The sequence below is a fragment of the Heloderma suspectum genome, chromosome 5 (assembly GCF_057233095.1).
Source record: "Heloderma suspectum isolate Gila_16-S chromosome 5, 16-S_ref, whole genome shotgun sequence".
Taxonomy (NCBI): domain Eukaryota; kingdom Metazoa; phylum Chordata; class Lepidosauria; order Squamata; family Helodermatidae; genus Heloderma; species Heloderma suspectum.
Window position 1 is genome coordinate 143,371,629 of NC_139462.1, and position 12,629 is coordinate 143,384,257.

A 12,629-nucleotide genomic window follows, 5' to 3' on the forward strand; every position below is an offset into this window, starting at 1 on the left:
TGACTTTATTTGCTGACTAATTTTCCAGCTGTTATTTGGAACCCCCTGCCATTTGTACATTCCAGCTGCTTTCTGGAAACGCAAGGACTAGAAACTTTTATTAAAAGCTGAACTCTTTAATAAACATGAGGGGCCTTTGTTAAGGAAAAAAAACAAAAACAAATCAAGATTGCTTTTGGCCTAGAGAGGCTCACCTCCCCGGCTTCCCACTGTGTAAAATAAAATAAAATTTAAGAAGTCACACTTGAGAACCAAGATGTCTCGAGCTGGAGTTTCTCTCCAAATTTGTATCCCACGTGAGTTGTTAGTCATCACTTGGGATTTCTCCAGCAAAAAAAATCATAACCCAGCTCCTGCTTTCCGAGTCATGTGTCTGTCTTTCCTTCCATGTATGCTTAGTATCATTTTGCACACATGAAAAGTAAGTGATGTTTTAAAAGGGGGGGGGGAGAGAGAAAGAGAGAGAGATGAAAGAATTAGTTACAGACAGCCTACACAAAGAAGCGGGAAATTCCTCCAGACTCTCTCCTCTTCTGAAAAATCTACTTTCCGAGTCATGCTTACTGTGTCAACTTTAAATAACCATTATTTGCTCTCAGTTTACTTTGGCATTATCAGCTTGCTTAGTGACAGAATGCTGGAGAGCTCTTTCTTCTTCCCCCTCTCCCCCTTCCAAAGCAGCACACCCTCCAAACAAGAGTGTTTTCCAAGTTATTAGTTTCCTTGTTATTTCATCCCATACCAGTGATCCATCCAAAATCCCTCCCACCCGGATAGGAAAGGCAAAGTTCCCCCATCTGGAGGCAGAGCATTCAGACACTAACGTCCTCACTTGCTGTCCCACCCTTAGAGAAGGAAGAACGGCAGTGGTCACCCCCCTGCAATTCAGATAACCAAAGGAGGGGGGGTGGATGGAGGAAAGAGTTAAAAAGAAACCGCAGAAGGGGAGCCATCTCCATGGCCAAGTGCGTCCAGGCAGGTTATAAGATCATGGTTTGATGTGGACTTGGAACAAAGAGGGTGGAGAGTTCCGTGGAAATGTATGGCTGCAGAAAAGACGAGGAAAAAGTGGAGCTGATGGACTCCAGGCACTGAGCCAGATTAAATGAAGCAGAGGCAAGAGTCAGCTCAGGAGCCCAGGCGGCTCAAGGGCTGCAGGGTGAGTGTGGCTTGTCTGGGAAATGAATTGTGCACCCTTCCCCTGGATCATCAGTGCTTGACAGAAGACAAGGCAGAGATCATGATTCAGGTAGGTGGAACCTCCATCCAGATCTATTTTATTATTTTTTAAGTTGAAGGGATGGTAGGGGAGGGAGATAAACAGCCGGGCAATCGGATTACTTTGTGCTCCTTACTACGTGGCTTAAAACTGCGACTTGTTTATTAGTTCTGGATTCCCAGAGGCATGGGTATGAGCAGTGTGAATGCATGTGCGTGTACACACAGGACCATCACTTTAATTAAAATGCACACCAAGAAAAAAGGCCTGTTCAAGGGTGGATACAAATGGCTGTTTTTCTACACAAGTTATACTGCATATCTGCACCTCCAGACCGGATAAAATTCTTCCAGCTGCTTGGTAAGGTGATATAGAAAACCAAACTCCACTAGGGCAAGAGAGAGCTCACCTGGAGCTCCAACACAGTTGCAGTGTAGTATGCCAGCTTTTGAGTTCTCCAGAACTCTTCTTCCGGTGGAAGTTAAGCAAAGCAAAGCAAATGAAGAAAAGAAAGAGAGCGAAAGGGGAAGACAAAAGGGAAACAACCCATTCCTGAGCATGGTGAATATGTATTTATTTGTTCGTTACATTGATATCCTGCCTTTTCCTACAAGGAGCCCAAGGCGGCATGCTTGATCCTCCTCCTCCTCTCCGTTTTATCCTCACAACAACCCTGTGAGGTAGGTTAGGCTGAAAGTCAGTGACTGGCCCAAAGTCACCCAGTGAACTTCACGGCTGAGTGGGGACTTGAACCTGGGACTTCCCAGTGCCAGTCCAAATCCATTGGGTTCTGTGCCACAGTGCTTGTGTATTTCAAAATGAGATATTCTTTTGGTTTCCAGTACCCAGGGGCCAAAGTGGCCCGTTCAATTGACAATTGTTCCAATTGTCAGTTGTTCCTCAATTGACTTTAAGTCTCCCAGAGGCCTGCTTGCAGACTACCAAAGTCTGTGGTGTGGTAAAAAAAGTGTGTGTGGGGGGTAAAGAAATGTACAAAGGAGAGGAAACCACGAGCAAACAGGAATGTTGTATCTCATAAGCGTACTACACCTGCAAAATATCCCTAACTAGCATAATAACAGACATTCATTGTATTTATAACAGTGATTACCTGAAGTATTGTGTGTGAGAGAGAGACAGTTACCTTATGGGCACTTCTAAGTAATAACCTGAAAGATAAAGATTAAGGCTGTTGATCAGTTAAAGAATGTCAGTCAATTAAGCATATAGATTTTAATTAATTGATTACATCTGCTTAGACTTCAATGCTATACATACTTAACTGGGATTAAGGTCTTACTTCTGAGTAGATACATATAGGATTGCATTTTTCAGTTAGCATGTGATGAAAACGATTGTTTTGAAGATAGAAAACATAGTTCACTTTCAGATATGCCTGCACATTTCACACTGCGAACCATCTTTGAAGAAACATTCCTTCCTGTGTGTGTGAGAGGGGGAATGTATCAAGTAAGATCGTGTTTGCCGCCTGGCATCTTCATAAGTATTTGCATTTTAAGTGGGTTTTTTTAATGTCTGAAAAACTCTTTTTAATTATTTAATAATTTCCCCCCTGTCCTTCTGTAAGAATCTCTCAAGGCAGCTTACAAATCAGAAAATGAAAACAGCATAAAGCCACAATTACAAAATGGACAGCACAACCCTATGCAGTCTACTCAATAGGAAATCCCACTGTATTCAGTGGAAGTTACTCTTAGGTAAATGTGTGTAGGATTGCAGCATAAAACAGCATCAGGAACAAGATAAGAACAGAGCCAAATCAAATTTAAAATGGCTAGGGAAAATTAAAAAATGTCTTTGCCTGTCTGTGAAAAAACATCCAAGCCGGTGCCAGGCAAGCTTCACTCAACAACAGTCCCCTCATCTTATCAGCACTGAGCTTCTGTTTACTGGCCCTCATCCGGTACATTACTGATGTTGTATGTTAGGCTGACACCATTTGGGTGCCCCCAGCAAACATTGCTACCCAGGCATGTATGGTGGCCTGTGAGTGGCTTGAATAACTCCCTGTTCTTGCTGCCTTTCTTAGGACTGCAAAATGGTGGGGAGTGTTTTCAAAGCACCTGGCAGACCACAATACATGGATTAGGGTTGGCCCATGACATTTTGCTGCCTGAGGTGAAGGCCAAGATAGTCCCCTTTCCCATTCCATGTGCAGAAGCACATTCAGCTTGACTGGCAGCTGAATATTACTTCAATACTGGCTATGGGATAATATCCACCAATACACCTGAGGCAGCAGGGTTGGGTGGGGTTGAGTGGGGTGGGGGGCAGGACAGGTTGTGTGGCATATATAGCTCTGTCCTAAACAGAAGACAACAGCTAGAGAGCTCTGGAGGAACAACTGGGAGGCTGCCATTGCTGCCCCCCAGTAACTGCTGCCTGAAACACTTGCCTCACTCTGCCTAATGGTAGGGCTGGCCCTGACATAGGAACATAGGAAGCTGCCTTATACTGAGTAAGACCATTGGTCCATCTAGCCCAGTATTGTTGACACTGACTGGCAGCAGCTCTTGAGGGTTTCAGGCAGGATTCTTTCCTTGCCCTGCCTGGAGAAGCTGGGGATCAAACCTGGAACCTTCTGCATGCAAAGCATGTGCTCTATCATACTGTGGATGGTGGGCTACATTTGCCTTGGTGGGCCACAAGTTGTGCACGTTTGTGCTGGACAAGCAGTAGGCCACCCATGTTGGATGGCTCTCCCAGTCCTGCCCCCCATAGGCCCTTCTGCTGGAGATCTGACAGTGGCAAATGTGAAGAGTATATCACTGAGCTATGTCCCATAAGGCCATGGCAAAATACATTCCATTTTTCGTCAGTGCAAACATCAAGAATTGGGGCCAAATGAAACATTCTTCAAATCACACCTAGCGTTCGAATCAGGACTGTGGTGCTCCTGGAGTGGGGGGGATTTAAGCTTTCCCCACCCCCATTTTCAACCCGAAATTTTACCCCCATTCCCATTGGGTGTGGAGGTATTGGGGAAAAAAAGCTGGGGGGAAGGCTTCATTGGAATTGACAGCAATTGTTGGTGGAATGTATGTCATGGAATTTATACAAGAAAAAGGAGGCGCTGTTGTCGATGTTCCATGCCAGGCCTCTACAGGGTTCTGCTGACCCTGTGTATATCAGCACAGAGCAAAGCAACATACACAACAGCCACCAACATTACCTGTGACAGATTACCTTTGCATCTACTTTGTCTGCACCTTGTGCCTATGCCCCAATTTGACAGGAGTTAGGTCTGACAGTAGGTTGTCTGAGATGGTCTACTGTGCGGTGGACTTTAAAGCAAGCCAGATTTTTGAAAAGCAAAGGTTGCATTGTTGGTCATAAGAATTCTCCTCAAATCTGCATGAAGGATTTATCAGGCCAACTCAAGGTCACACAAAATGTGTGAGCTTCCAAGATCTCCAGATCTCTTCATCAGACAAGGTGTTACAAAAAGTAGATAGGGCCAAAGGAAGAGGAGGAAAAGAAAGGCTGACTTGACGTTGGACTCATAAAGGTGTTTGGGGGGCGAAGGTGTAATTGATGCCAGTTTAAAAGTACAGAAGAAACTGTAGGAGCTGCATGTGGGATGTTGTCTCTTTGTACTATTTTTCTGAACAGTTATTTCCTGTCCTGGCCTTTGACAACTGGTAAGCCTAACCGGGAAATGGCACATTGGCCTTGCTAAATGGCAAGACTGAACAACACTTGGCTATATGCTTAAGCTGTCTTCTGGTAGTCAGGTTTGTTTGTTTATGTATATACAAGTCTCCTGTTACTGGGTATAATTGATAGGGGGCTTTCTGTTTTTCCAGGAAACCAGAACATCTTTTAAATGGTCTCCTTTTAAAGGCTGCTGAAGTATTATGGCATGCCTCGACTCCTGCCTTTCTTCCTTCCCCCCTGCCTCTCCCCACCCCCACTTAATGTAAAGAGCCAAGATCAACAGACCCACCCCTTTCTCACACATTGCTTTATGTTCCAGCTATGTTTGTGTAGGTTCTTGTTGAGAAAACCATACTTGTGGCTGCTGCTGACAAGTATTTCTGAGGGGGATTTGAGCCAGTGTTTCTTGCCTATTGATACTCTCTTTGTCGCATGTCATGTGGGGATGGTGCGCTTTTGCATGATTCCATGTAACAGAGTACAGAGGAGTGGTTTCGAAACTTTTGACCCTCAAGGAACCACTTTTCTCCACTTTTCTTTATCTGCCTGGGAGCCCCAGCACATCTGTCATGGGACCCCTGAACATTTGCTGAGGATTCTGGGGCATATACTAGACACACGTTATATAGGACTTTTAGTCTTCACTGGCCCAGTTTGAACATCATGCTAAACTATTATTTCATGTGATGAGAACAAGCCGCAGTGAGTCTTGCCCTCATTTGCTCCACTTTCCCTTTCTTCCTCCATTGCAAGAGGAAGAGTTTGGAAACTTTCACTTCCACTTTTGCTTAACCGCAACTGATCATGTTGTCCAAACTGACAGACTGTGCTTAATGTTAACTACACTTCGCCTGAAACAAGCCAACTAGAAACTGAGGTCACTGTTGCCTTGCATGAATTTAGTGTGCATTTTAAAGTGCATCCCAGATTTCTCCGTAATGTGCATAGGTAGTGGTAAGCAAGCTGTCTCAAGGAAGCTCGTCCATCATTACACCTGATCAGAAGAGGATAAGCTTCCAACGAGAACCTTGAGTTTCCCCAGAACTGTGTGAAAACCATTGGAGTAGAGAGCCCAAGCTTGGAGGGTAGGGAAACAGGTACAGTCTACCATGGTCCGAGGAAAGAGGGGTGGGGAGGGAGAGAGAAAGAGAACAGTCCATTGAGGACTGAGCAGGCTCAATAACCGTGGAATGCTGATTGAATGAGAGGGGGAAATGAGAAGCTGGGGAGGAGGCAGTGGAGGCTGGTGGCTCCAATGTAAGTGAGCAGTGAATCCTTTAGGGTTTCAGTCAGAACCCTAAAGGCTCTTTGCACCTTGGATAGCTCCCTTAGAGTTCTGACAGGCTCTGACGGGTTCTGACTGAAACCGGGAATGGATTCACCGACCCACTGACATTCTGGGAGGAGGGGAAATGGAATGGCGTATCCTAGAAAAGGGCATAGCTGGCTGGGAACTTTGAATAGGAGCACTCCACACTGCAACATTTGTTGTGGGTCCCACTTGCATATGCTAATAGCAAATGGAGTGCTGAGTTATGATAGTTGTGTAGCTAAAATGGGACTACTGAGAAACAAGAGGGAAGCATCAACGGTAAACCTCCTGCCAAGTATCTAGCAGGTTACAATTCATGACTGGTGGGTTACATCTTATGCAGGCCAGTCTTAATTACCAGCATAAACATGGTTCATTAGCAACAGCAGATACTGTAACTGTGAAAACTAGGGACATGCATCAGATTTGACTAAAGCTCCAGCTGAATGTGCCCCCTTCGGACTGCTTCCCTCTGAAGTGGCAGAACTGAGAATAGCTGCTCTTGTTTCTTGGAGGGGGGTTGAGTGACTGACAGGTCCACCTTGTAATCATAGGCCACATTTTGCCAGGGGCTCTCCAATCGCTGTGCTTTGTGGGAGGGGTAGGCAATCTCGTATTCTCCAGATGTATTGGATTACAATTCCTATAATCCCTTACCATGGTGTCTGGGGTTTATGGAAATTGTAATCCAAAACATCTGGAGAGCACCAGGTTGCTGACCCCAATGCTATATAATCATCATCACCATATTTAAGAGAGTCATCATATTCCAGTGCTCAAATTAGGGGAGCCTTAATAAATTCAAGCACTGTCAAATTCTCAAACATAGGAGACTTATATTTCCTATTAGGGATGGGGGAGAAATGAATTCAGTTCATATTTTAATTCAACTGTACCTAATTTTGAACTTTCAACCCAATATGCGAATTAAAATTCTGTTACACTTTGAAATTTGCACTTTTCCAAATTTTGCAGCTGAGTTCTTCTATAAAAATGCATTGAAAAAATTGTATATTAGGGTAAAGTGCACTCCAAAATACCTTTATTTCTGAACATAACATTAAAAATGCATTAGATTAGGAAAACAGCTTGCAAAAAACCTGTATATTAGGATAAATGTTCACAAAAATGCATACAAATTTTCATGCGAACCTTTTTCTCAAAGTTCAGGATTATGCAAATTTAAGACAGGAAAAATTCTCAAAGTTCAGGACAAAACAGATTTAAGACTGGAAAAATGAGCAACGGAGAGAAACCAAAACTGACACATTTGCTCACCCCTACTTCCTGTCCAGGATGTTTAACTTGCAGGGACCCTGCAAAATGATTAAGATCTCCAGGGAAGGTCTTTTGCTCAAAATACTGTTCTCTAGAGGTTAGGAATATGGGGAAGAACAGGGGGCTTTTCTGTAATCACCCCAAGGCTGTGGAACTACCTCCCATCAGAGGGATGCCAGTGCCCTTCTGTTATTTTTTCTTGTGAGTGTTTTGCTTATGGTGGCACATACAAGGGGCAGAGCTCTGGGGATTTTGCCAGGGTCAGTAGGCAATCCAGGGTCCAAACACACACAGGTTCAGAGATAAGCAAGGGACGGAAGAGGCTGGGAGCTGGTGCACAGAGATTGTTCCAGCACTCTTGTGCCTAAAACTAAAGGCTTTTACACCTGAGACTTTAGAGCTCCACACAGAGCACGGCTGCAGGCCATCAGTGCCACCTGAGGAATGGTCTTCTCAGGAGCAGAGCCTTTACTCACAATGATACCTTATTAATCCACTGAGCACTTCTGCATCTGGTAGCCAGCCCAGCCTGCACCCTTAGGTGCTTGCACTCTCTGGGGTTGGGTGGCCACTCAGCATCTGCCTCTGAGTCTGAGCGGGAGTTAAGAGTGTCTTGAGGGCAAGGCACAATGGCCATCTCCCCGAGGTGCCAGGAGTCCACTGATCTGCCTTGCAGTCCCTCAACAGCTCCTCCACAGTGTTTGGCTTGGGCGGACTCCAGGTCACCTCTGAAGAGGAGCCCTCTAGAGAATGCATGGCAGGCCAATCTGTTCTCATGGGCTTTTGACACTTGAAAAGGGCAAGGTGTTGGCTTTGGCATCAGCGGATATTCTTACTCAGACCACGGCACTGGATGCCAACATGTGGATGTAACATTAGAAAAAAGTGTGTGTAAAATCCAGGCTTTGATGCACGCATGCCTTTTTGAATACATGCATAAAGAGATGGGGTTATTTTTACTTCTGTTTTATTATTTGTAAGCAAACATGGATGGTCAGAAGGTAGGATAAAAATATGCAAATACATAAGAGAGCCAGTGTGGTGTAGTGGTGAGATTGTTGGACTGGGAGCCGAGAGATCCAGGTTCTAGTCCCCACTCGGCCATGGAAGCTCACTGGGTGACTTTGGGCCCATCACAGACTCTCAGCCCAGCCTACCTCACAGGGTTGTTGTTGTGAGGATAAAATGGAGAGGAAGAGGATTAATGTAAGCCATGTAAGGGTTCCCTGCAAGAGGAAAAAAGGTGGGATATAAATGCAATAAATGAATACCACATTAGCCTTCCCCAACCTGGTTCCCCCTCAGGTGTTTTGGACTACATCCTCCATCATCCCTGATTACTGTCAAAGCTAGCTGAGGCTGATGGGAGTCCAAAATATCTGGAAAGGGCTGGGCTGCAGAAGACTGTAATACATAATTGGACAGATTGCCTGTTGTCCTCATGCTGCAGTAACGTTCTGTATTCGACGTCTTTTTCCTCTATCATTCAATGCCATCAGAAAACCTGCCAGGGTCGAACCACATGATGGTGACATGAACCAGCTTCTGTTTGTCACAAAGGATTCCACTGAGGGGTGTAGGATGAGGGAACCTGTAGTCAGCCTTCTGTCTTGTTCCTATTATTCTTTGTTTTCTGCCATCAAAGATAAAAGCATTAATGAAAAATTGTGACCTGGAGGTTATTTTGTCCGTCTTCCTGAGCTATTTCAGCAACACAAAATGATTCCCCACCCCCTAAAAAATAGTAATAAGGAATGACAGGAGCAGTTAAAATTTGGAGCTGAAAGAGCGAGAAAAAGGGGACAAAAGGTTTTCATTATGTTTGAAAGGAAATGTCAGACTTAAACTCTTTCATGTCCGTATGAGCCCAACGGGCATGAATGCCCGATTCCATCCAGCCCAATCTGGTATTAGATATGGCTTTTGCTGGAAGGGAAATTGAAACCATTTGGCGTCCTCTCTTTGATAGCATTACCTACACAACTGTTGTAGACACTCTGGCTGGGGCAGTCAGGCTTCCAGAAGGAAAAATCATAGGCCATCACCATGAGCCAAAAGTATTTTTAGTTTTGCATTTCTATAGCAGGGATAGGCAACTCGGGGGCCTCCACATGTTTTGGTCTACAGCTCCCATGATCCCTCACCTTGACTATGCTGGCTAGGGCTGATGGGGGTTGTAGGCTGAAACTTCTGGAGGGCCCCAAGTTGCCCATCCTGCTCTACAACATGTGGGAGGGGCGTGTCGCTCAGTAGTGGTAGAACATCTGCTTTGGTCCCAGCTGGAATCCCCATCATCTCCAGTTAAAACGTTCTGTAGATAGCAGGGCTGCAAGAGACTCCTGTATGAGACTTTGGAGTAGGGTTGCCAGTGTTTGAGTTAAAATGTCATTGAGCCTTGGATGCGCCAGGAGACCAGGTCAGGGCAAGTGGAGTGAGAGCAGAAACTGGCAGGGAAAGCACAGAGGAAATTGCTGGTCAGGGTGGAGCTGGAGCCAAGACAAAACAGAATCAGAGCCATGGTGGATTATGGATGGAGGCTCACTGAATCTGGAATTTACTGGCTTTCTAGACTCCCTTACTAGTTATGTAATGGTTACAACATTCACTGTTCCCAGAGAACTCTGGGAACTGTAGTTCTCCTGTAGGGCATGAGGGCAAAGAATCACTAACAGAATTCTCAGCACCCTCTCTGAACTGTAACTTCAAGCTTTCTTTGGGGGAAACCATGACAATTAAACTGGAATAAAAGATAAGTTTGTAGTGTAGATGTGCCCTACATCTGGAGCTTTAAAGTTGGGTGTCAGCAATTTCCCAGTGATACCCAGCTCTGTATTTTCTGAACTATGCAAATAGGAAATGCTAACTAGGCTCACTCAACATGACAACCCATTCTGAAGGTTGAGTATGGGCTGAGTGTGGGTTGTTGTTGAACCATGGATTGTTGTATTGTGTGAGGCCAGCCGTGCTAACACACTATGGTTTGTTAACCACAAACAACCCATGAAGAGAACCCATAGTTTATCGTTGTGTTGTGAACTGTGAGTTGTTCATGGTTAACGAACTATGGTTTGTTGGTGCAGCTGGATTCACACAACACAACAACCCATGGTTCAATGACAACCCACACTCAACCCAGAGTATGGGTTGTTATGTCGTGTGAACCCAGCCACTGATTCTATGTTTAACCAGTGTTAGGATATTAGTCAAATGGATGAAGTTGAACAGCAAGGTGGTCACTTACGAATCACCAAAAAAAGTGGAAATACATAACTAAAAAAGTGGTCAAAAGAGGACACCAATTTGCATAATACCTGCATATGCTAATTTATATGTATGGATGCATATGCACATGCTGTTGATCAGCAGTTTCAAGACCCCTGCTCTCTGTTTTTATGGTTCTTTATCTTTAAAGATAAAGATAATCTCTTACGAGTCCCCTGGACTGCGAGGAGGTCAAATCAGTCCATCCTAAAGGAAATCAACCCTGACTGCTCATTGGAAGGACAGATACTGAAGCTGAAGCTCCAATATTTTGGCCACCTAATGCGAAGAGAAAACTCCCTGGAAAAGACCCTGATGCTGGGAAAGACTGAAAGCAAAAGGAGAAGGGGACGGCAGAGGATGAGATGGCTAGATAGCATCACTGATGCAATGAATATGAACTTGAGCACGCTCCGGGAGAGAGCGCAGGACAGGAAGGCCTGGCGTGCTATGGTCCATGGGGTCACGAAGAGTCGGACACGACTGAACGACTGAACAACAACAACAATCTTTAAATTGGACTTGGACTGGGCAGCCCTTCAAATAGAGGACAGTCCTTTGGCAGTACTTCAAATAGAGGACTGACCTCTGTAAAAGAGAACACGTGGCCACCCTATCAGTGGTGCCTGACAGTAAGAACAAAGAGGGGCCCCCACATACTTATTTCACTTTCTGCAGAGGTATGCCATTTGTCTGTTTTTCCTGAATAATGTGCCTGCAGGCCTAGGTGGGTCCTGTCTACCATTACACCACCACTCACCAACATCTGGCTTAGTTTTTCCAAATGTATTCGCTTCATATTTTGATTGTTCTCCAGGCAGCCCTTAGTGTTGATGTTAACATTCCAAGATGTGGTTCACAAGCTCTTTAAAACAAAACAGCCAACCTTGAACTGATTTAAGAGCATATGGGGCAGCCGGGGTTGGGGGTGGGGAGGATGTCTGTTGGTGGGAAAATGATTTATTAGCAAGGCCAGCAATAAGTGAGCATTTATAATTTATGCTTAGTTTAAGGCTATAGTCTTGCACACACTTACTTGGGAGTAAGCCATACCAAACTGAGTTGGACTTACTGCCAAGTAAACATGGATGGGATTCCATTTCTCTTCAGGCAGAAAACAAAGTTTTGTGTGTGTGTGTGTGTGTGTGTGCGTGCGCGCGTGCACGTGTGTGTGTGTATAATGTAAAAGACCGCAGCCAACCCACCCACCCCAAATCCTGGTTCATATTTGTTCCAGACAAGAGAGTGAATTATGATGACAATTATTGTAACAAATATCAGAATAAAGAAAAATAGCCCTATTCAGAAGTCTCTGTCCCCTCTCCCATGTGATTAGAATCATGGGAATGGGAGAGCAATCATTAGCCCATTAACCCCTTTCATATCCTCATCAGCCATCCCTGCAGCCCTCCTTGTGTTGGAGCCATATGTCTTAAGCAGGGAGCCATCTTGACTTGAGTAGGTCCCCACACAAGTTAGGGCCCTGATTATTCAGGGTTCCAACTTGTGCTGGGAGCCTACACAAGTTTGGAAGGCTCTCCTGCTCAGGGTGGGCCGAAGAACAAGTCTCCCCCACCCGCATATACACCCCCCCCCATTGCATGAACAAGATTGGTAGTTGCATCTTACTCAACCCTGGTAATGGGGCAGCATCCTATACTGCAGTGAAGGGCAGCCAGCTAGATTAGAGGGTGCAGGGCAGGCTGCATGGAACACACAACTTTGCCCTCCAACAGAGGGGAATAGCCACAGGGCCAGGAGGGATGGCCAGGCGGGCTGTTGGTGCTGGCTACTCAGACTCCCGCTTCCGCTGTCTGAGGCAGCTACCTCCCTCTGTCTTATGGTAAAGCGGACCCTGTCCCTGCTGCAGAAGTTACCCCT

General features: G+C 45.2%; 1 protein-coding gene across 2 annotated transcripts in view; it reads left to right on the top strand.

Annotated features, from left to right (window-relative positions):
- The first annotated feature begins 824 nt into the window (after positions 1-824).
- Positions 825-12,629, top strand: part of TNS3 (tensin 3) — a 321,108-nt gene continuing 309,303 nt past the window's right edge. The window contains exon 1 of one of the 2 annotated variants that reach the window (XM_084857723.1): positions 825-1,249. In XM_084857723.1, the coding sequence (XP_084713849.1) occupies positions 1,106-1,249 (144 nt within the window). In that variant the 5' untranslated portion in view covers positions 825-1,105. The remainder of the gene's footprint in view (positions 1,250-12,629) is intronic. The other variant, XM_084857721.1, reaches the window with a different exon arrangement.